Source organism: Chelon labrosus (genome assembly GCF_963514085.1).
Source record: "Chelon labrosus genome assembly, chromosome: 17".
NCBI lineage: Eukaryota > Metazoa > Chordata > Actinopteri > Mugiliformes > Mugilidae > Chelon > Chelon labrosus.
In genome coordinates this window covers 14,278,665-14,300,821 of record NC_140350.1, presented here as the reverse complement: position 1 = coordinate 14,300,821, position 22,157 = coordinate 14,278,665, and the positions used below count along the sequence as shown (strand labels likewise).

At 43.9% G+C, this 22,157-nt stretch overlaps 3 protein-coding genes across 3 annotated transcripts in view; 1 reads left to right on the top strand and 2 right to left on the bottom strand.

The window, feature by feature from the left end:
• Window positions 1-2,388: 2,388 nt before the first annotated feature.
• rfc3 (replication factor C (activator 1) 3) lies at window positions 2,389-5,354 on the top strand. Its single transcript, XM_084564170.1, has 9 exons — window positions 2,389-2,557; window positions 3,115-3,252; window positions 3,602-3,669; window positions 3,771-3,868; window positions 3,988-4,169; window positions 4,253-4,389; window positions 4,482-4,580; window positions 4,794-4,863; window positions 4,964-5,354. The coding sequence occupies exons 1-9, from the start codon at window positions 2,471-2,473 to the stop codon at window positions 5,153-5,155; spliced, it is 1,071 nt and encodes a 356-aa protein (XP_084420296.1). The 5' UTR covers window positions 2,389-2,470; the 3' UTR covers window positions 5,156-5,354.
• A 1,322-nt stretch (window positions 5,355-6,676) lies between these two features.
• On the bottom strand, window positions 6,677-13,162 carry kl (klotho; the record flags this gene model as incomplete). The annotated part of the gene is made up of 13 exons (XM_084565558.1): window positions 6,677-7,011; window positions 7,598-7,724; window positions 7,841-7,946; window positions 8,055-8,162; window positions 8,441-8,619; window positions 8,832-9,027; window positions 9,556-9,791; window positions 9,953-10,102; window positions 10,696-10,801; window positions 11,031-11,193; window positions 11,346-11,425; window positions 11,514-11,944; window positions 12,437-13,162. 13 exons carry the CDS (start codon window positions 13,160-13,162, stop codon window positions 6,677-6,679), a joined length of 2,943 nt encoding a protein of 980 aa, XP_084421684.1.
• A 2,427-nt stretch (window positions 13,163-15,589) lies between these two features.
• Window positions 15,590-22,157, bottom strand: part of pds5b (PDS5 cohesin associated factor B) — a 28,892-nt gene continuing 22,324 nt past the window's right edge. The window contains exons 24-35 of the mRNA XM_084564100.1: window positions 21,897-22,020; window positions 21,481-21,685; window positions 21,136-21,250; window positions 20,779-20,911; window positions 20,536-20,655; window positions 20,140-20,202; window positions 19,892-20,037; window positions 19,560-19,632; window positions 18,210-18,643; window positions 18,037-18,117; window positions 16,524-16,620; window positions 15,590-16,433 (exon numbers count right to left, since the gene is read on the bottom strand). Of these exons, the coding sequence (XP_084420226.1) occupies window positions 16,401-16,433; window positions 16,524-16,620; window positions 18,037-18,117; window positions 18,210-18,643; window positions 19,560-19,632; window positions 19,892-20,037; window positions 20,140-20,202; window positions 20,536-20,655; window positions 20,779-20,911; window positions 21,136-21,250; window positions 21,481-21,685; window positions 21,897-22,020 (1,624 nt within the window). The 3' untranslated portion in view covers window positions 15,590-16,400. The remainder of the gene's footprint in view (window positions 16,434-16,523; window positions 16,621-18,036; window positions 18,118-18,209; window positions 18,644-19,559; window positions 19,633-19,891; window positions 20,038-20,139; window positions 20,203-20,535; window positions 20,656-20,778; window positions 20,912-21,135; window positions 21,251-21,480; window positions 21,686-21,896; window positions 22,021-22,157) is intronic.

Genomic DNA, 22,157 nt, shown 5'->3' with positions numbered 1-22,157 from the left:
CTCTAAACTGAATTATTAAGAAATATAGTATTAATATTTTAACATACCAGACATTTTTCTAAAGAAGCTGTATCATCCAAGAACGCTTCCAGCAGCTCGAAGAACTGGGATGGAGCAGATGTATCCAGCCAAGGCAACTCAGCGCTCATGTGCCACATGACGCCGATGACACAGAAAGAGTGAGTTTATTTCAGTAAAGATGTGAAAAGCTGAAAGGGGAGGAGAGAGAGAGAGAGAAAAAAAAAAGAAAAGGCTGAGGACTGGAATGCTTTCCCCTCCTACATTACCTCAGCAAGAAGACGGGGAGATCCAGGGGCAGGTGTTTGTACTTTGTGTGTGTATGTGTGCACGAGGTATGCCTGCTATTTTGTAAATGCAAACACGTGTAAATGCAAGTGAGGGAAAAAAAAAATACTTGTGAGCTCGAGGTTTTGTTGATGAAGTGAAACGATGACGCAGATTAAATCGCTTCATGCACATTAGTTTTGGGGACTTGGATTAAACAGCTTCGGGGTCTTTACCCCCCTCCCTGTTCCTCCTTTTCACTCACCGCTGTCCTCTATGGCTCGGGGCGAAAAGTTTTTCACCTTGAAAGCACATTCCTCAGCAACGCATGAGGTAATGCTTTAAACTGTTCCTTTCCTCCGTAAATCTTCCCCACTCGTTGTACCTGCAGCAAAGCTGTCTGTGAGCTTCTTATCAACAACTAAAGGACACGGGGTCCTTACAGAGATGTCGACAGGCTGAGGAATTCCTCAGGTTTGCCAGAAAACACAGAGTTTCAAGTTTAATGGGGAATGTCATCGGCCAGTGGTGAAGACCTGCTATTTGTACTTTGACCTTCAGTCTGCCTGTTGAGGCCTGTTCTTTGAGGTGAGAGAGGCGGTCAAGGTGGAGAGCAAAATATGAGTAATGTCTCACCAACACAATACATTTTCCACAGAGGGCTGTCTTACTATAAACAGTAATTGTGATATTATCATCAATAGACATGCTGATGTTGAACCAAATTAACAAAAAATAAAAATTGTTAACAGTCTTTACAATCAGCTCTAAGCACATGTCACGAATAAAAAACAAACTGGCTCGTATAAATTACTTCGAATTGATATTTGTGAATGAACTTTACATAAATTAAAGCTACCTGGCCTGAAACAACTTGACAGACATGCCCCAGATGTCACACTGCTCCACATAGCCGTCGTGATTTATCGATATTAATATAGCTCGAGCATGGATTTCAATACAAGCTACGCTAACCTGCCGAGGCACGTACGCTCCATGTGTAGCATTCCTGTCCCAGAGCAGAGAGGTATACTTACCCTGGGTCAGGTTGAAGAAAAGTAAGGCAGAGAGAAAAAACAAGAGAGGGGATAAAAAAAGAAGAAGGGAGCAGAAGACAGGGCGACATTTGGGAGATGAATAAATCTCTAATTAGGGAAGGGAAAATAGAATACAATGTGCACATATAACAACTCAGGTACGTTACTGCTGTCGATTTAATTTGACAGCTCTGCAGAAGTAAAATATATATCAAAGATTTATGAAATGTAGCTGCAGAGAAAACACATTCATACTGAATAATGCAAGCTGTGTTATCTCCACAGTGTGTAATGTAGATACTCTTTGAAATATGAGGCCCCGAACAGCAAATCCTAATTTTGACAACATTCACATTTAATCAGATAAGCAAATGGAAAAAATTCTGCTTGACAGAAAAAATGGAATTTGTGTCAAGCTCTTCTTCTTGCATGGCCGATATCTGGATGAAATAACGGGTTGGCCTGCTTGTGGTGATACAATAAGAGTATTTAATGATGCAAACTGCACAAAACGACTGGCGCCTCCAAAAACAAGCTGCTCACACATTTTCGTTGTGTCATGGAATGACAGCATGGTGACACTGTGAGCTTTTGTTTGTGTTGCATGGGATTATCTGTCTCACATTCCTATGTGGTATCAGACTGTTTCCAAAAAAAGATGTTATCCTCCTTGCCTCAAAAGTACAAGTGACTCATCCTGAGCTGCACAGAGCTGCACACACACACAGATTTCTAACTGGACACAACAGATGTCATGCAAGAGGGACATTAGTGCAGGTCATGATCATGAAGCAAAGGCTGAACAGGGCCCAACTGTTTCCTATCAACAAAACTAATGCACAGTATATAGTATGATAATTAATACTACAAAAAACAAAAGTTTAAATTTATCTTTCTGTGTTATCTTAATTAAAGATGGAAAACACTTTATCCTTAGGAGTATACTTACAGTTTCCTGTGTTGTCACGGCGAAAACACTGCGGATTTACCATTCGCCTTTTGCAGCTCTCTGACCCCTTCGACTCGCCGTAGCTTGACAGGAAGTGAACAGCAGCGCGCGTTGAGTGTGAATTATATTCCGCGGGAGAGTAGCAGGCAGGCTGTCAGTTGTCAACAAGGGCTTTAACGTCTACAAAAATCAAAACACAATGAGTCTGTGGGTGGACAAATATCGACCGACGTCCCTCTCGAAGCTCGACTATCATAAAGAGCAAGCGGCTCAGCTGAAAAACCTGGTAAGAGGATGAACAACATCATGAATGCTAACTACAGACAAGTCTATGATGCTAACCGTCGTCATGCTAGCAGTAGCGTTGTATTCAATACTGCATATATGCTAACGACAACAAGTTTAGTTTAGCTAGTCTAGGTTATCAAGAGAAAACATTTCTACTGGCGGGAAGTTGCTTCTGAATATTATATTTGCTCAACAGTTTGAGTGGAGCTAGCTTGTCTGAGTTAATAGTGTTAAAAGGTATTAAAATTGTAATTTACCAAATGTGCCATTCGTCTCAATGTTGTCTTATTGTTCCTGGCAGTTTTTCTGTAATAAACAGAGACTTATGGGACTGGACAGATGCTACCACCAGCTAATCTAAATGTTATTGAAATCAGTTATAGGCAGATCAATAATACAAATAGAATAGGGTGTTAATACCACTATACTGTTGTATTGTTGCCTTTTTTTTTTTATGAAGCATTGTCTTTCAAATGATCAAAACAGATCTGAAGAGTGTGGTGTGTTTATTCTAGGACAGCATGATCCAAAAAAAAACTAAAACATTTGTTTCAGGTTCAATGTGGCGACTTCCCACACCTGTTGGTGTACGGCCCGTCGGGTGCGGGGAAGAAGACCCGCATCATGTGTCTGCTGAGGGAGCTGTATGGAGCTGGGGTGGAGAAGCTACGCATAGAGCACCAGACCATCGTGGTGAGAGGGGAAATACTGAAATAAAAATGTCTCACATCTGCTCTCGGTCTTTGTGAGTTTACAAATAGGGTATGAGAGATAGGTCCATTCCAGTCCACGTCCCTGTATCGTCAACAGTTCTTCTATTTTAATGCCTAGCGTCAATGTTGCCAAAAAGTAGTAATAGAAGAAGAAGAAGAAGAAGAAGAAGAAGAACCAAGTCATTTAGGATCAAACTGAGAGTTGGCTCAGCGATACTCAATACTAAATGATCAGGATCAGATTGAGGGTCAAAGAACTTAAGCAGAGCATCCCTGAGTACAAATAAATTGTTTAAAAGCTTTGTTGCATCTCTGGTTTTTGACTTCAGGCTCCCTCCAAGAAGAGAATTGAGATCAATACAATAGCCAGCAACTATCACTTGGAAGTCAACCCAAGGTAACTCATTTCGGTCTTTAGTCCCGTGCCTTTGACGGGTGTAGCTACTGTTTCTCTGCAGATAAAGTTCTTACAAAGTGCTTCTGTTCTGTGTTGTACAGTGATGCGGGAAACCAGGACCGAGTGGTGATACAGGAGCTGATAAAAACTATGGCTCAGTCCCAGCAAATCCAGACAAGCACCCAGAGAGAGTTCAAAGGTAGAGGACGATAGTAGTGAATAGACGTCCGTGTTTAACTGTACCACACACTGATGGTGTTTTAATTCCTAACTAGGGCCAAAAACCCACTAGATTTATTCATATACTTTTCTTCTCAGTGGTGTTGCTAACGGAGGTGGACAGACTCACGAAGGATGCCCAGCACGCTCTGCGTCGAACAATGGAAAAGTACATGGCCACCTGTCGTCTCATTCTCTGCTCCACCTCCACCTCCAAAGTCATTGGGCCAATTCGGAGCCGTTGCCTGGCTGTCAGAGTTCCTCTGCCGAGCACAGAAGAGGTAAAAAAGAAGACGGTGAGGTTTAGACGCTAATCTAAACTCGTGACCGTGGCAGTATTTTCACCTTTCTTCTTGTTTATCAGGTGTGCAGTGTCCTGACATCCGTCTGTAAGAAGGAGGGTCTGCTCCTCCCACCCGAGCTGGCCAAGCAAATCAGCGAGAAGTCTGGCCGCAATCTCCGCAAAGCCATTTTGATGTGTGAGGCCTGCAGAGTGCAGCAGTAAGTTGTGACTGTGCCTACTTAATCTGTTGGTTTGTGTCAAATATAAACACAACGTATTTGCTTATTTAGCCCGTGTTGATCTTTTCCAGGTATCCGTTCTCAGTGGACCAAAACGTCCCTGAGACAGACTGGGAGGTCTACCTCAGAGAAACAGCCAATGCCATCGTCAGCCAGCAGAGTCCTAACAGGTACGAGAGAGGCAAAGAGGAAGAGAGGAGGTTTAGTTGGCTATGTAACACATGAAAGAAGATGTGATGCAGATATGTGGGGGGTTTTAAACATTTGAACCGAAGTTAAAATAGTCACACAGCAGCTGTTTGGCTGATTACACCCAGAGCTGTAGAGTCGCCCCTTTATACCCAACTAGACCCTTGCTGAATCACCGTCTTTCTCTGTTCCAGGTTGTTCGAGGTTCGAGCTCGGGTGTATGAGCTCATGACTCACTGCATCCCTCCTGACATTATCATGAAGGTAATGTTTGTCACACCTCATTCTCCATCAAGTGTTGAAACCGTTTACGGTCCATTGTACGGTAAAGAGTGTTAATTCTCCTTGTCCAATCATTTAACAGGGCCTGGTTAGAGAACTGCTGAGTAACTGTGACGGCCAGCTGAAGACGGAGGTGGCCCACATGGCAGCTTTCTACGAGCACCGACTACAGCTGGGCAACAAGGCCATCTACCACATAGAGGCTTTCATCGCTAAGTTCATGGCCATCTACAAGAAGTTTATGGAAGACGGTCTGGATGCCATGATGTTCTGACTTTGAATGGACTTAAATATTGATGTTGCTCACGGAAAAGAGAAGAAAGGTGGTGTGAAATAACAACAGAGCAGTTTTGATAGTAGCAGCCGTGGTAAGCAATGATTTGTATTACAAATATATACTGATGCTTAATAACATTAAAATAAATCACTTTGTTTATAACATGCTAAAGGCTGATGTTGCTCTATGGATACGTCCAAATGTAAAATATATTACCTTAAACAGGTATGAAGCAGGATTCTTACTGTAGCACTAGTAATGACACTGTGGCAGATTTAAACACAAGTGATGAGAGTCTCTGACCTTATACACCGATCAGCCACAACATTAAAACCACTGACAGGAGAAGTAAATAACATTGACCATCTTGTGACAATTCAATGTTCTGCTGCGAAACTTTTGGACCTGGCATACATTCATGTGGATGTCACTTAGACATGTACCACCCACCTAGACCAGACCAGGCCCCCCCACCCCATAGCAATGACACTCCTTGATGGCAGCAGCCATCCCCAGCAGGATGCAGCCTGACACAGACACGCACACAAAAACAGAACAAGGTGTTGACCTGGCCTCCAAATTCACTAGATCCCAACCTGATCTAGTGTCTGTGGGATGATCCACAGAGACCCCCCTCCTCAACCCATAGGACCCAAAGGCCCCCACTAACAACATTCTGTTGCCAGACACCACAGGAATCACTGGAATTATAATTACAAAGTGGTTTACAATAGAACAAAACACACAGAAGTGGATTTTACACATTCATGAAGTAGTATAGACCTCAGAACAACAAGGAAAGATTAATCTGACGATCTCATTGCACAGGAAGGAACATCAGGCACCAAAAGAGCTGATGATGGGAGCTTTGTTAATAATAAATAACATTAAACATACCCTGAAGTCAACAGGTAGCCAGCGTAAAGAAACTTAAAGACGTTATGACGTTTTTTATTAAAAACTTACTTCAAGGTTAAGAGATGTTTCCTTAAAAATCTACATAAGTTTAAAATGTCTTTGTTTACAGCATGGTAAAAGTCTGATGTTACTCTATGGAGATATATATACACTTTATTACATTTAACACAAGACAGAACTCTTTCTAAAGAACTTAATGGTGTGTAGCCTTTCTTTTTACCCAGAAATTAAAAACTACATTAATTCTGGGTTGATAATCTGCACCTTTTGTAAAGTGCCAAAAATAATTTACTTGCAGAAAATCATGTCTTGCAGAAGTTGTTAACTGCAGTCTTTCCATAGTATCCTAAAAATAAATGGAGATCCATTAGTCTTCAACAGATGATCTGGAAATGTGGGTAACACAGCTGGTAACACCAGCTTTACATTAAATCTAATACAAAAGCTAAAATACAAAGATGAGAAGACCACCCTTATTCAGACGTCAGTTATCTTGAAATCCAGAGAAATATTACAATCGAAGCTTAACACAAACTGTTGACCAATAAGTAAAATGTCCGTTGAGAATCATTTATAACAGCACACTAAACTAATCCGTCGTCAGTAGCACTCCTTGTGCCTCTTGGCTGTGTAGTAAATAATGAGGCCCAGGGTGATCAGCACCCCTGATCCCACCAGGCTCAAGAAGCCCAGCACGGGCCTCTTGATCAGAACGTGGCAGCCCAGGCAGGGCTGCGGCGCACTGGGGCACTGCTGGGTTTCCGCCCCTTGGATGGGGAAGCCGTTGTGCTGGATGATGTTGCGATAGTTGGAGAGAGAGGCCTTGACGATGACCTCTTCGTGGACCTGGCCGTACAAGCCGAACCCCGGGTCCCGCTGGTCGCTCAGGGCGTAGGCGAAATAGCCCTTGAGGTTTACACCGTCCAGAGTGTACGCTGCGGAGGAAAGGCGCAACGTTTGAGTGTAACATAGAAAAACACACTTTAAACCCCCCATTTATCATCTATAAGCAGTACAGTAATGTTTATACTATCATTGTAGTTGTTGTATTTAAGATTAAATAAAGCATTTAGCATTAAAATAAAATCAGAATAAGTTACCTTTATTTTAGATTTAGGGTTACTTTGGGTAAACTTTATAAATATATCTGAACAGGTATCTAAAGTCTCATGGTTGCCACCTAGTGGTGACAGGACGCACTGCAACATGTTGATACAGTAAGGACATGAAAGAGCGACTCTGGGAGGTCTTCACCAAGCGTAACCTCATAAACTTTACAAGGACGGGCAACTGGATAGCAACAAACATGAGTCAGCAGTTCGGATCAGAGTTGATATTTATGTTTGCGAATGTGTGCGCTGTGAGTCAGCTGACTATTCAGGGGTCAGTGACCTAAATACCTGTCTAATAATTAAGCTCCAGGGGCCAGCGCAGGAGGAAACTTCAGTCATCTCTGCAGCAGTAACAAGAGCAGCCACCACAGCGTGCGTCGCTCTTTGCGTTAAGCGATCACGGGCTCACCTTTAAGGGCTTCGTTAATGTAGTTGTACAGATAATAAACTCTGAGGCTGTCTTTGAAGCGGGCCGGGTCCTCCTGAACGCCGTTAGCCATCACATAGACGGGTACATCACAGTAGTGCTCCTTCACCTGACACAGAAAGAAAGTTTTTTTGTTTTTTTTATCTTATATGAAAGTTTACTACACTACACATTATTGATTTTACACCTTTTAATCCTCTTGGTATCAGGTTCCTTCAGTCTTACCCAGTTGAGGGCTTTCCTCAAGCCCCAGGGCACAACAGGCCTCGGGGACATGATCCATGTGGTGTCTATCATGTGCTGGACCTCAAGCATTGCTGTGTAGGTGTATCTGCAGGCACGGAGGAAAAAAATAAAAAATAAAACATCAAATTTGTCTCCAACTGAACCAAACAGATGAGCGCCTGTGTCACTATCAATGTAAGTGATTTCATCTTACGAGTCTTCTTTGGCGTGAGTCACAAGCTTGGTGCTGAAGTGGCTGAGGGCGAAGAAGTCATACGTCCCTTTAACCAGCTGCCTGTCCTCTTCATTGAAAACTGGCAGCCTGAGGAAAAGCACACGGAAAAGATGCAGTTTGAAGTAGGAGAGGACAAAATGCAATATTTGAGGAGTTCAAGGCAGTAGTTTTGCAATTATTACTGTGATTAAAATCTTGACTTACAGGATCAAAAATCTATTGTCGAACACTTAGTATTCAGTTATGCTAGTGTTGCAGGGCATGTTCCTCTTTGCACAACAGTTACAGATGATGTTTATTCATTCTAAAGCCAACAAAGTGATCTTATTAAGCTGTTATAAAAAATATATATAAAATATTTGTACTCGAGTGAGTTGAGCTGACGCAGCCAGCTCCTCATTCCCAGAGGGTAGTCCCCGCTGCCGAAGATCGGCTCAGCGAACCAGCCGACGCAGAAGTCTAAAACCCTTTTCGCCGGCTCCACGTCTTCTCTGCTGAACGAGAACGCCGGCTCCACCCAGTCCATGTGCAGAGCCAGAGACACCTGAGGCCACAAGATGTTTTCAATCTCCAAATCCGGTGCATAGAAGCTTTACAGTTTCAAACACATTATCAGGTCCTCTCGTGCACAAGGAAGGGTTATATTTTAGAAGGAGTGATAAAACTGAATCCTGTAAACAACTAAATGGGATATTAAAAGATGTTGTTGCTGTACAGATGGAACCTAAAGCGCCTCAAGGCTGCTGTTATACTGACCTTCCCTCCCTGTGCCTGTCTGAACTCGCGGTCGTACGCGTGCCAGGCCAGGGCGTGGGCCCTCAGCATCTGATGGCCCTCCTGGTAGCTCACCATCTCATCGTTGGGCTCGTTCAGGGTGATCCACATCTTCACGTGGGCCCCCAGTTCTCTGTAACAAAGCCTGGCGTAGTCTGCAAAGGCCTCCGGGGTCTCCCTGTAGAAATAAAGTCAGATACTTTTATTTTATTTATGCACTCGGATCAGTCAGGATGCATCAGTCACAGTGGACCTGAAAACATCAGCTCATTAATACACGTCAGACAACATAAAATTAACTATTCTGTCAACAGAGTCAATTTTTAAAGCCGAAATACCAAAAATTCACTGCAGATTTTATGTGTAACGACAAGGCTGACTGTTGCTAATCAGTGTCAAAATGCCAGTACATCAGATTGGTCCATTCTCAAAGACATTTCAAATATTATGATTACTGGGTTTATTATCTCTTTATGACATGAAAAGTAAAGATACAGCAGCAAGCGACAACAGTTGAGATGAGAAAAAGGACGGACTGTTCCAGGGAACATCGCTGCGTGTTTACTTTTACACCAGACCGTCATAAACTGGAACATATTTAATATATAAGGACGTTTACTCGAGGTTTAATTGTTTTTCCTCCCCTCTGAGGCATCAACAGTCATAAAACCCTGATGGAAATACAGTAAACAGAGCTGCGTCTGACCTGTTCAGCCACTTGCTGTCGGCGTCCAGAGGGGCCGGCAGGCTGCTGCGCTGGCGCGTGTGGTGCCACAGGGTGACCACGGGAGTGACGTTGGCCTGCAGCAGCTGGCGGGTGAAGCAGCGGTAGTAGCCCAGCAGGGTGGCGTTGGGGCGGGCCACGTCGCCCGTGGGCACCAGGGCTGACCAGTTGAGGGAGAAGTGGAAGTGGCTAACACCTACCTGCCTGATTTCATCCACCTAAGGGGACGGAGGAGAGAAGTATGTCATGTGATGCCAAGAGATACCGGGACTGATTCCCATTTAAATACACAAAGACACTTACACTGCAAGTATAGATTTTTGTTTAATATAAATGAAAAACATATGTTAGAATTAGAATTAATAGGTAAGATTTTGACCTGTTGCCGGATGGTGGCGTAATCGGCACAGTGGGCGGTCCGGCGTAAAGGCGGCGCGTTGAAGCCCTCCAGCTTCATCAGCTCTCCGTTGTTGGAGATGTTCCAGAGGTAAACACTGGGGTCCGCGAACTGGCTGGGTGTGGTCTCCACCTGTTGCCCACACGAGGACGAGACGCACACGTCAGAGTCAACGTTCACTGGGCTTATTTAATACAAACCAACGCAAATAAGGGCCAAATGGGGCAACTCGGTGGCGACAGCGGCGCTGGGCTGAGCTGGCAGTCTGTGTGAGTTGATGTGGTTTATGATTAAGAGAGGATCTGTCTCTGGGATGGACTTTCACCACGACAACTGCGCGTTCAAAATAATGTCGTGCAACTTGGAAATAGAGGAGACAAACTACAGAATAATGAAATGAAATAAAATAACAATGATAAAGGGACTTTACTATGTCCAACAAAGCTGTGAGTCATATATCCTAGGCTTTCTTTATTCAGCAGCTCACAGAGTTGATGTTAAGCTTCACTAAATATTAGTGCAGTCTGCACTGAACCAAAGTTAATGCAGTTAATATTTTCTCACTTTTACATCTGCGAGGAAGCAATCTAGTTGATTTTCATTCACCTTCCGACCTCTGCCCTTTTGGCACATTTGTCTCTCCATGGCTTCACATTAATACACAGATGCACTCCTTTCCCAACATACTTGTACACACAAGCAAACAAACAAACAAACAAACAGACCTGTATGGAGTTGGCAGATACTCCCCAGGCGAAATCACACGGGAAGACTCCTTGAGCTGGTCTGTTCTCTGGAAGCTCTGGAAAACCATTCCTCTGGATGACGTTCCTGTGGCAAAAGAGAGGCTTCAGTTCAGGAGAAGACTGAAAATATATGTTAAAACAGCATCCACTGTGGAATTGATTATATTAAATACAGTTTTTGATGACTGAAGCGAATCGATTTCTCCCTTATATATCATAGTTAAACTACTAATCTGAATCCTGCATGGGGAAAACTCTACCAGATAAATCAACAGATATCTGCACATATTCCAAAGTCACCGTTCACCACGTGCCTGTAGAAGGTGGCGGATGTCTTTGGCTCCCTCTTCATGTCAGGAGTGTTGAAGTCAACGTAGTAGAGCCCCCGCCGTATACCGTACTCCCTGTGCCACTCGAAGCCATCTATCAGAGACCAGGCTGTGTATCCAATCACGTTCACTCCGTCTATGATGATGGCTGCATTACAGACACATTGAGGCCCATGTTTAGGTCGGACCACTGTCAGGATGTCAGACTACACTTCATTCAAACTTTATCTTTATATCAGAAACAGGAAACTGCTGAGCTGAGGTCAGGCAGTTGTTGTTAACCGATGTCACTGAGCTCACATTTAAGCGCCTCTGCGATGAACCTCTTGAGGTAGTACATGTGTTTTGGGTCTTCTGTCTTGGTGTTGCCGAGGACGTACCTGTGTTGAGCATGAGGCAGAAGAAGGAATTAAATGCAGCAAACAGCAGAGAAACACGTGAACACAGAGGCACAGGATCAAAACCTACCAACCGCTCTGCACCACAAAGATGGGTGGCTTGTCGTACTCCGCGTTGACCCAGTAGAGCAGCATCCTCAGGTCCAGATCCTCCTGCTGCCCGAACTTGAGGCTGTCGTTGATGAGCTGGAAGCTCAGGGCCGCCCCGTGAGAGAGGGCGAAGAAGTCGGCCGTCCCTCTCACCTGCTCCCTCTCCTCCTGGGTGAAGGAGGGAAGCCTTGAGCCCAGCCTGGCCTTCATGCAGGGCGGGTAGTCTCCGTCCGTGAACAGCGGCCGGGCAAACCAGCCGAGGACGTGGTCCAGGGAGCACTGGCACTCTCGCAGGCTTTCCAGACGCGTGCGGCTGGGCTTGATCCAGTGAGAGGCCAGCGCCATGGACAGCTTGCCCTGCTGCCTGGGGCGGTAGCGGCGGTCGTAGAGATGCCACGCGGCTGCATGAGCCTGGGAGAGGAGAGATGGATGGGAAAAGAGATGGTGAACGGAAGAAGATGGGGAGATTTATTCAAGTAGGCTGTCTTCTCTTGTTTTACACACCAACTTTTACTTCTTTATTTTAACAGCAATCACAAAAAAGGTTCTACTTTTTACTCCTTGGCAACTCCTGGATCCTCTTATACATCATTAATCAATTAAATGACTCAACAGTCGTCATTAATCCATAAGCTGCAACAATAAAATGCACTATACACATTAATTGTGAGCCATTAAGATCCAATTTGTCTCAAATGTCCTCTCTTACAATAATATAAGATAATAAAAAGGGATGATAATCAAAATAGTAATAGACATAAAAGTAAAAGTCTGGGTATTTAAGCAGAATTTCAATTTCAGGGACAGATTTTCTTTATTCTAATTTTAATCTAAGTTGCATTCATGTGATGCCAAAGGAAATATTATTATTATGATGAGGATGCTGTCAGACTCGGTACTCACCTTGAGCAGGTTGTGTCCAACCCTAAAAGGCAGATCAGGGTCGTTCTTTATCCCGGGAGCCACCACTCCGGTGCCATATCCGTGGCGCGCCACCACAAACGGGTTGTCAATGGTGATCCAGAACTTCACGTCATCCCCGAAAGTGTGGAAACAGAAGTCGGCGTAGTCCCTGAAAATCCCCACCAGCTCCGGGTTGCTCCAGCCGCCGAGGCTCTGCTGGAGGTGGTCGGGCAGGTCCCAGTGGTAGAGCGTGACCACCGGCTGCACGCGGATCTCCTTCAGCTTCTTGATGAGCGTCCGGTAGTAGTTGGTGCCGATTTCGTTGTAACTCCCGCGGGTGCCGTTGGGAAATATCCTGGACCAGGACAGGGAGAACCTGTAGTGGCGCACCCCGAGCTGCCTGATCGCTCTGATGTCGGCGTGGATGTTGTGATAGCTGTCGCTGCCCACGTCCCCGGTGGCCATGCGGTTCCCGCCGCGCGTAAAAGTGTCCCAAATGGAGAGCCCCTTGCCGTCCTTCTCGAACGCGCCTTCCACCTGGTACGCCGCCGTCCCCACCGCCCATATGAAGTCGTTGGGGAAGGTGTCGTAAAGGAAAGCCTTGTCTCTGGGGTAGGGCAGTTTATTGAAGCGTCCCCACGTTTTCAAACCAGCGTTGGGCTTTGCGGTCGCAGGGGTGGGGGTGGTGGCGGCGAGAAATGTCAAAAGGGCGAGCAAAGCCCTCATGGTGCGTGTCGCTACTGGCCTTGGGCGTCCAGTTCTTGGAGCTGGTCTTCACTTGACCATGCTTGGAGGCTCTCGGGGACGAGGCAGAGGACTGTGGAGTGCAGGCGGCCAGCTGTGAACCCAACACACGCCGCCTCTCCAAATCTGTCAATTATTAGCCAAAGCACCTGACGCACGAAGGTCTCCAGGCACAACACAATGTTAAGAGCCCCAAATGATCAATCTTTTGCATAGAAGGGCCACTTTAGTTTCAGTAACAACTAAAAGGACAACCATTTATTTATTTACTCAGGCCTTTAATGCCCCTTTCTTTAAAATTGCCATTTTACATGAATTTGATGATCTATTCACAGGACATTAAAGGAGAGTGACCCAGGTGCGGAACACCTTAATGTTTCCAGTAACGGCACCATTATCATACAGCCTCAGCTGCCACATAATTTCATAACTCTATTTAAATGTCACACGACAGGTACACCAAGAACCCATCTACATATTTCACCGGATCAAGTTCAGTCACGGTGCCATAAAGGCCGGGGGATGATGGGGGTAGAGAGGAGGGGGCGAGGATAGGCAAACAGCAGAGGCAGGCAGTGCACCCTTCTGCACCATGTTCACATTACTTCCTTATCTTCCCGCTTTTAGCCCGGTTGCTTGGAAACTCAGGCCTCTGACTGTTGGCCGTCTTGGTCCAAATAGCATCTATATAAATATCTGAGGAGCCAGCAGGGCTTCTGACAGTCGAGATCTAAAATTTCCAGTCTGATCTAATGCGAAAATGGTTTAATAATTGATAGATGGAAGCTAATGGATTAACTTTTAAGATCATTTATGAAGTAAAATGCCTTTTTAACTCGGTATTTAATAAGTGGGGTTTGATATTCAGACAAAGATGTGACCACAAACGATAAAAGAAACAACTGGCAGATTTATCAGTAATGAAACAATGACTAGTTAATGTGTTCAGCAGTAAACTATTTGAAAACAGATATTTAACTTTTGGAAATAAAAATTTTCAATGTGTGAAAGGAATGAGCTAATTTAATTTCATCTATATAGTTTAACTGTTGATCCCTGTTTGACTGCAGACTAACCTCCTATGAAGGTTAAACAATTAATCTGGATAATCAAGAGTCAGAAAATTTGCTAAAGATCTTGAGATTTAGATTCTCTCACTGAAATCCAGAGAACTAACATCAATAGTGAACCTGACCAATATTGTTGGAAATGTCTCCAACAAACGCGCAGCAGTTGAACCATGTTTGTGTAATTATACCTTTTACAGACCATTGTCACTCATTCCGATGACTCTGAACGTCATGATGCTGCTGCTTCTGTGGTGCTCAGTGTCAGTAAGAGACCAGTGAATTCACCCTGAAAGGCAGGTGCTCCAAGTGATGCAGGAAGCCCCGACTCCTCCGGCAGTCAAGCAGCGTGCCATTATGTCCGATCACGGATCACAACGCGGTGCGTGGGCGTGTTTTTCCATCGAGCCGAGCCGCACTGGAAAGTTCAAAACTCAAGTGGATGTGCACAAGCAATGCAGAGAACGGCTAGTCTCAAATACGACACAGGAAGAACGTCACTCAGAGAAGCTTAGCAGCCAGAGAGCACGAACAGTCTGAGACTAGATGTCAATGCTGTGCACACTGCAAACAATAACTCCACTGATCATTCAAATACAAGGATGTCTACTGTGGATAGAATCATTTGTCTAGAAAGAATTTTAAACTTTTAGTTTGCACAAAAATGCAATTCATAAAATAGAGGTTTTGTTGTTCAGCTGTTTTTAACTTAACAATTCTTCTGGCTCCAAAGTTTGAGAAGCTGTTTCTGGTTTTAACAACACAATTAAGGTGCATAAAGTTAATTAGTTCATCTGTGGAGATGTTTTTGGACACAGGATCTCCCTATCCCTCTATCTATCTATCTACATTTTACATATGTGAATTTTTGTCTGCCACTTTGGTGCTAATGTGTTTTAAAAATTGTATTTAAAACATGCTGTCAATAACAGACTGAGTCTTGACATAGAACATATTTCATATAAACATCTCCCTCAAGTTCAAGTGTTATATAGGGCTTAAAAAAAACATTAACCTTGGTTTCCATGACAACTGAGAGCAGTTAGTACACCTCTTTCTCAGTTGAGTGAATCACTTCCTGTTTAGATGTAGCAACACACACAGAGCAGGGAGCCTGAGACCCAGGAAGTATATCTACCTGTTTAGAAGAGAAAATAGATCCAAATTAATTATGTGAAGAAAAAAAAAATTCTAACAAAAACAGACTTAATAAATCTAACTCAACTAAACGTTCTGTTCCTGACACTATTTGACACACCTGTACGCATCATTACGTCGACACGCGGACATGAAAACAGCTTCAATCAGAAGTTCAGAGTGAAATAAAGAGCAATGGAGCGCGTCAGGTTTTATAGAGAATTATATTGATACAACGGAGGATGTGACTGGGTGGATGTGAAGCCAAGTTCATCAGCAGTGACAAACACTACAACCACAGCTGCTCAGGACTTGTTTCTACCCGAAGGAGAAAAAAAAAAAATAAACTAAAAATGAGACAAACACTACAATCATTTCCAGAAGCAACTCTACATTTGGACAGGTTTCTGACAAGTTTTTCCAATACAATGGTAAAAAACAACAACAGGGTATTAATATACAGAGCTGTAAACAAAAATGTTTTCTTTTAGAGTAAAATGACACGACTGACGTCACAAAGAAAAAAAAGGTGATGGTTAATCTCTTTCGGTTTTTAAAAGCAGGACACAAGAGGGAAGTTTGATAAGCAATACTGCTTTATGGGAGCACTTTAATAATATCAGCGCGGGTAATGGCTTTACAGCATCCGCCCAGTCAGCATCAAACACAACAACAGAACATGAAACAGACATAAGAGACTATTTACAAGGGTGATCTTTTTTTTTTTTTGTTTTCTTTTGTTGTTTTTTTTTCCTGTTAAAATTGTTTCTACGTAATGTGGCGAACATCATCACAATGCAACACGAAGCGACGACCCACAGCTGACGATGCGGATGTACTGATGTAGTGTGCATGTGGCTTACGCAAGTGTGTAAATTTGTGTAACAGTAGGAGCATCGGCATATGAAAAGTTTAAAAAGTTCAATGTCCATATTTTCTTTCCTGCGTCATTCCTCCATCACTTCAGAGGAGACGTGCGGTCTTCGTTTGTCCTCCAATACTTTTTTTTTTTTAGCTCATCTTCTTCGCCCGGCTGGCTTCTTGCGACCCTAGAAGGTCAGCGAGAAAAGGTGAAAACTTTATACTACTTAAATTCATTCAAGAGGCAGAAATTCTTGACGTCACACTTGAACCTGTACCTTCGGTGTTGGCTCATCCTCTTGCTCCTCCTCCTCTTCTTCATCCTCTTCCTCAGAGTCCTCTTTTGCAGCGGCTGCCTTCGATCGCCCACCGCGTCTGGATACCACAGAGGGGTTACACACCAAATAAAAATAACAGTATAAAGAAACTGTAGGGCTACACAGCAGCACCACCCACAGCCTGGTCTAACACGGTCACAAAAGACCACCCACCAGGAGGCATATGTTAGCAAGAAATATCTCACTAAACTGACTGGTACAATGTAGCGACAATTAGCAGCAGCCTGAGCAGTATACTTATATGGCTTTCTATGGACAAATGTATGTAAGATTGAATTAAGTATTAGTGAATTTAACTGGGAGGGAGAGATGCTTCCAGTAGCAATAGGAAAAACACAACGCCAGCACAATGTTGTTTGAGATGTTTCAGATTCATGGCCATGGCGGAGTAAATTAGACCCTGGCGGGCCGCCGTAGTATTAACATTGTATGGGAAACCCTGTGGTAGTATACAGTAGTGCTTTAAAATGCTAACCTATAACCTAGATTCTGTTGCGTGTCATGATGTATGCTACAGCAACGATTCTAAATAACATCGTAAATGAAATTAAACCATCCTGGACCAGAATAAGTGGAAGACACTACTACAAGACAAATCACAGAACATGCATCATACATAGAAAACACTCCATTTGATCCATTTTCAGTCGCGTCCCTTAACTCTAATGGCATTAAGCTAGCATCAAGCTAGCAGACAGAGGGGTCCTACGTGGACAAGTAATTTTTACTTGTAACTAACAGTTAAGGCTGTTACATACTCCGTGAGAAGCGAGGCGCTTGTTCTCTTCTTGGCACATCAAGAACTTTTTACTCCTGTCGTGTCCGGCAACTATTCTTTGATTGGTCAGAAATTAGAAGTGGGTGTGGTTAATGCAGAAAAGCGGAAATGCTAGCAGACACTATGCTAATGTTCGCACAGTGGCCGTTAATCTAGGCAGAGATCGGCACACTGTGTGTGGGTGCATGCTGAATGAACGGCGTGATCCGGCGAACAACGACGTCAAAACGACCGGCCGACATCCGACAATGGTGAGAAATTGAGTTTCTCGTAAAGTATACATTTCCTGACCAGACGAAACCTTTTTCTTGTTCTCGCAGCCCTAGGAGCAAGAACAAATTTCTTGCTTCTCGCGGAGTATGTAACAAACTTTAAGAGGCATACACACAGGAAGAGACTAAAACGTTAAAGAAATTCAGAAATTGCTTGTTTCATGTGGAAACATTGGGGGTGGAAATATACAAGAGGGTTGCCTTGGTAACCAGAGCTGGGATCATCCAGTAGCGACCAGGTTTTAAGTACAAAGCGTGACAAATGAATCGCTTTACACGTATCCCTGACTTGGTTCCTGAGCAGAGCAGCTGCTCATTACGGTGCTACAAAGGTTCGGTGTTTCTGGATTCACCGTTTACTGATCTATGAGATTATGACCTCGGTGATAGCGTTTGTACTTACGCTGGTTTCTTGGCCGCTGGCTGAGCTGATTTAGGTGGACGTCCTCTCCTCTTCTGTGGTGTGGACTCTGCTGACTCTGAGCTGTTGAAGACAAGAATAAATCTTGTCATTTCATCTGTGAAGCCGGTCCAACTTCTCTGAACGCAGTGACTTCTCACTTTGTCATTTCTTACCCTTGTGATCGCCGTGGCGCCCTGGCTTGCCTTCCTCCCTTTGGCTTCACCTCCATATTTTCACTGCTCCTGTCGTCGTCTTCCTCTTCATCCTCTGCTGCTGCTGCTGCTGCTTCCTCCTCCCCCCTCTCCTCCTCTTCCTCCTCTTCCTCCTCCTCATCCTCTGGTGGAGGTGCTGCCTTCTTTCGCCCCCTCCTCCCCTTGACGGGCGTGTCCTGACTGGAGGTAGCAGACTTTGGAGGTCGGCCCCTACGCCCTTTCTTCGGCGGGCTGTTCTGTTCGTCCTCCGGCCGGTTGTCCTCGTCCCACTGGTCCTCGGACTCGGGCGCTGCAGTCGTGTTGGCAGCCGCCTTCTTGCGGCCGCGTTTTGGCTTGCTTTCCTGGTCGTCGGTGGAGGTCACGCCCCGTTTACGACCGCGGGGCTTTTCAATATCCTGGAAAAAAAGAAGCAATCAGTGCAGAGATAGAAAGGCAAAAGAAGAAGATAAGGAGAGCATGAGGAGAGCAACCTAGTAATGTTGTCAACTGACCAGCTGATCAGAAAATGTGTACTATTAATACTACACCTTTATTTTTAACATTGCTAAACTGATTCTGAACAAAACACACACAAAAAAACAGTATAAGCAGTAGGTTTAGAGGTTGTTATTTATGATACTTTAGACAATTTGTTCTTTCTAATCCTGTCCTGACTAACATCCAGCTGGTGTTTGCACGGTGGGACCTAAACACGGGCACATAGGGATTTATGACTGGCAGCCCTCAACTGGACCTCAGCAACACACCGTTTACTACTTGTTATCAACTACTGTGTAATTCCAGATTGTAAAGTTTTATTTTTTTCTAGTACTACTAGAGAACAGAAAGAAAATGCTATTTTTTTATTATTTGTAATAGTTCAGCTCTTCTTATTAAACTCAACCTGTATACAAAAGGCAATCTGCTTTTGCCTGTACATCCTGTTGTGTTGTGGGTGCTCGTATCTCAACTAAATTGCTGTAATAAGAAGAAAATGAAGCTTTTCTTCCTTGAAACGAACAAGTAAAAATATAAAAGTAAAAGTCTGAGTGTTCTTTGCTACTGGGAATGATCTTTTCCAAGAGGATTACATCTGAGAGTTTCCGACAAGACGCGATGATCTAATGGTTTGGAGCAAATAATTCAATGATGAGACATTTTCAGGATGATTATTGAATTTCAGAAGTTATTTACAGGCGAGACAGTCTGGGAAACTCTCATTAGTAACGTAATATTAGTAATTCAGTCGCATAGAACAGAAGCTCTGCTACTAAATTATAATCTTATTTTCACATCACGGTAGTGGATCAGCACATAAAAAGGTTTCATTACCTTGTCAACACTGTCTGCTCTCTTTAGGCTGATGTCCTCATTTTCACTGTGATCCATTTCTGTGCTGTCATGCCTGAAAAAAACAATTATTAATTTCATATATAAAAACAGAACCACTAATCACGGTGCGAGAAGAGATGAGATACAAACAGACAACTGATTCTGAAGTCTAGTTTAAGAGCTTTCAACATCATTTTTAAATTATTAGATACAGCGTGTGAGTCAGTTCAGTGATTAGAGCGCCTGGTTGACTGGACCTGGAAGGATTTAAGCGGGTTAACAACAGATCAACATGGTAAAGTGTGCGTGTTGGTACATTTTATATTTCATACCTGGTCTTGCTGCGCTGTGGGGAGCCCGGGTTAGACGAGGAGTCGTCGTTACTGGCCGTTTCCATACGAGAAGCTTTACTCTGGAGCTGCTTGCCCGCCGACGACAGCGGCTTGTTCACAGCACCCAAAACGTTAGCCGACTTAGGCTAGAGGAGGCAAGAGGAAGGTGACATGAACTGGATGCCATCCAGGAGAATACAGAAATGAGATGAACAACATATCCATTATAGAGGTTTCATTAAGCTTACCTTTCCTGGTGTGAAAAACGCCTTCATCTCTGACGGGAGATAATTTTTTGTGTTGCTGAAATTCTGAAACACAGAGCGATCTCATGTCAGAGTTTGTTCGTGTAGAGGGGACAGCAACTACTAAAACTGAAACCCAAGCTGGGGGTTATGTAGAGAAGGGTTTCTCCTGCCAAACGCTCTCATTAGTAAAACATGTTTTGATCTTTCCTCTTGAAACAAAAGAACTGCGGTGCAGACACTAAAAACATCACCATCAGCTACTATAATGTATACTATAAAAAGGCGTTAATTAAAAATAAAGAAAGGGCCGTCGCTGCACTTTCATTTACAAAGTCAAAGAAAACAAAATGCATCCCAGCTTTTGTTATTAATGACTACTAATTAATAAACACTGACCTTGTCTGGTTTGGTGAAGTAGCTTGAGGGCAGCACGGGGTCTTTTGGGGACTCCAGGCTGTAGGTGGTGCTCTTTGACATGATGATGTGCATGGCTACGTCACACACTGTGTAGAGTTTCTGCACAGGGGAGACAACAACATCTGCTCAGCAAGATGGTACTAAAGATAACAAGATAATGGACCTCATATATCAATATATTATCAATTCAGTGCACTTGGACTTGGCAGGTGCAATGCGTACCTCATTAGTTTTGGGATCTGTGGGGGCCTGGGCGTCTTTTGTCTGTTTGATGTTTTCCACCATTTTTCTGATGAAGGCGTGGCTGTTGTTCTCGTTCTTGGCCATGATAATCTCAAGAACAAACCACAGAGCCCTAACAAGAAAGAGAAAGGTTGACATCAGCACATCCAAGAATTAATGAGTCATTGCAATAATAACTTTATAACAGCACTGATTCAGGAGGAGACGTTTTTAATTAATTCAATGCTTAGAGCTGGAGCATAACCATGGAGCTATGAATCATTTTAGTGTTTGTTTCCTTTATGGTCAGTGCTATTAGCAGCCAGGGATCTTACAAACGTACAGTACACTACTCACTCTTTTATTTCTTTCAGCTGCTCAATGTCCTGTACTTTGACGTAGTCTGGGTCATGTGCCAGAAGGTGGATGGTGTAGGGCACCACGTACTCCGGCAGCAGAGAGAACAGCTTGTCTGTTGGTACACACAAGGTAAATATTATAATACCTAATGACTGCAGCGTTGACGCCTGCTCTCTTTGCACTGCGGTGCACTATAAGGAAAACATTTCCTCTTTATGTCACTTAGATTTTAAATATTATGCTTTAAAAGGCATTTTACTAGATAAGTTTATTTGCTTCGTGCTACTATAATTTTGTGGATGCTGTTGAGATTGATAAAAATTGTAATTTTCATTTCTTTACCGCTGATGGCAGCATGCTGTTTGAGGTACTCTCGGCGTATGTTGACGTTTTTCACCAGGCACTGGCGAGCGTGAGCCCTCCTCTCCTTGACGGGGTCCTTGGCACACAAAGCGAATATTGCCATGTACTCCAGCGGCAGACGGAGGCGGCACAGGCCTCGGTGAAGCTTCTGGGAAAAACACTGTCGCACCTGGTAGCATTCGTCCTAAAGGAGCAGGGAGAGGGATGCACAGAGAACAGTAGCGATGATTATAAGGAGGAGGGAGATGATGAAACTGTAGTAGAAGAAGAGGAAGGGAGCTGGGTGTTTTGACAGAAAATGACAGCGTGTAGTTGAGCATCATTGCAAAACGATATAAAACCCAGAGAAGCGAGAGAGCTTTGCATTAAATTAAGGCACACATGCCAGTTCTTACATTGATGACGAGAGCACACAGCTGATATTGCTCCAGTGTGATGATTTCGTGGTAGCAAGGCTCTTGTGCCAGCTTGAGCAGGGCGCACGCCGCCGCAAGCCGCAGCCTGGACATGTCCGGTTTACTGTCGGATGAGGAGAAAGGAGGCAAAGGAGACTCGTGTAAACAAGGATTTCTTCATTTATCTACAAAATGTGTTTACTATTAAACCCCGACTTCCCCCAAGGGTCCACAAAACAAATTAAAATCCAGCACTTGCTA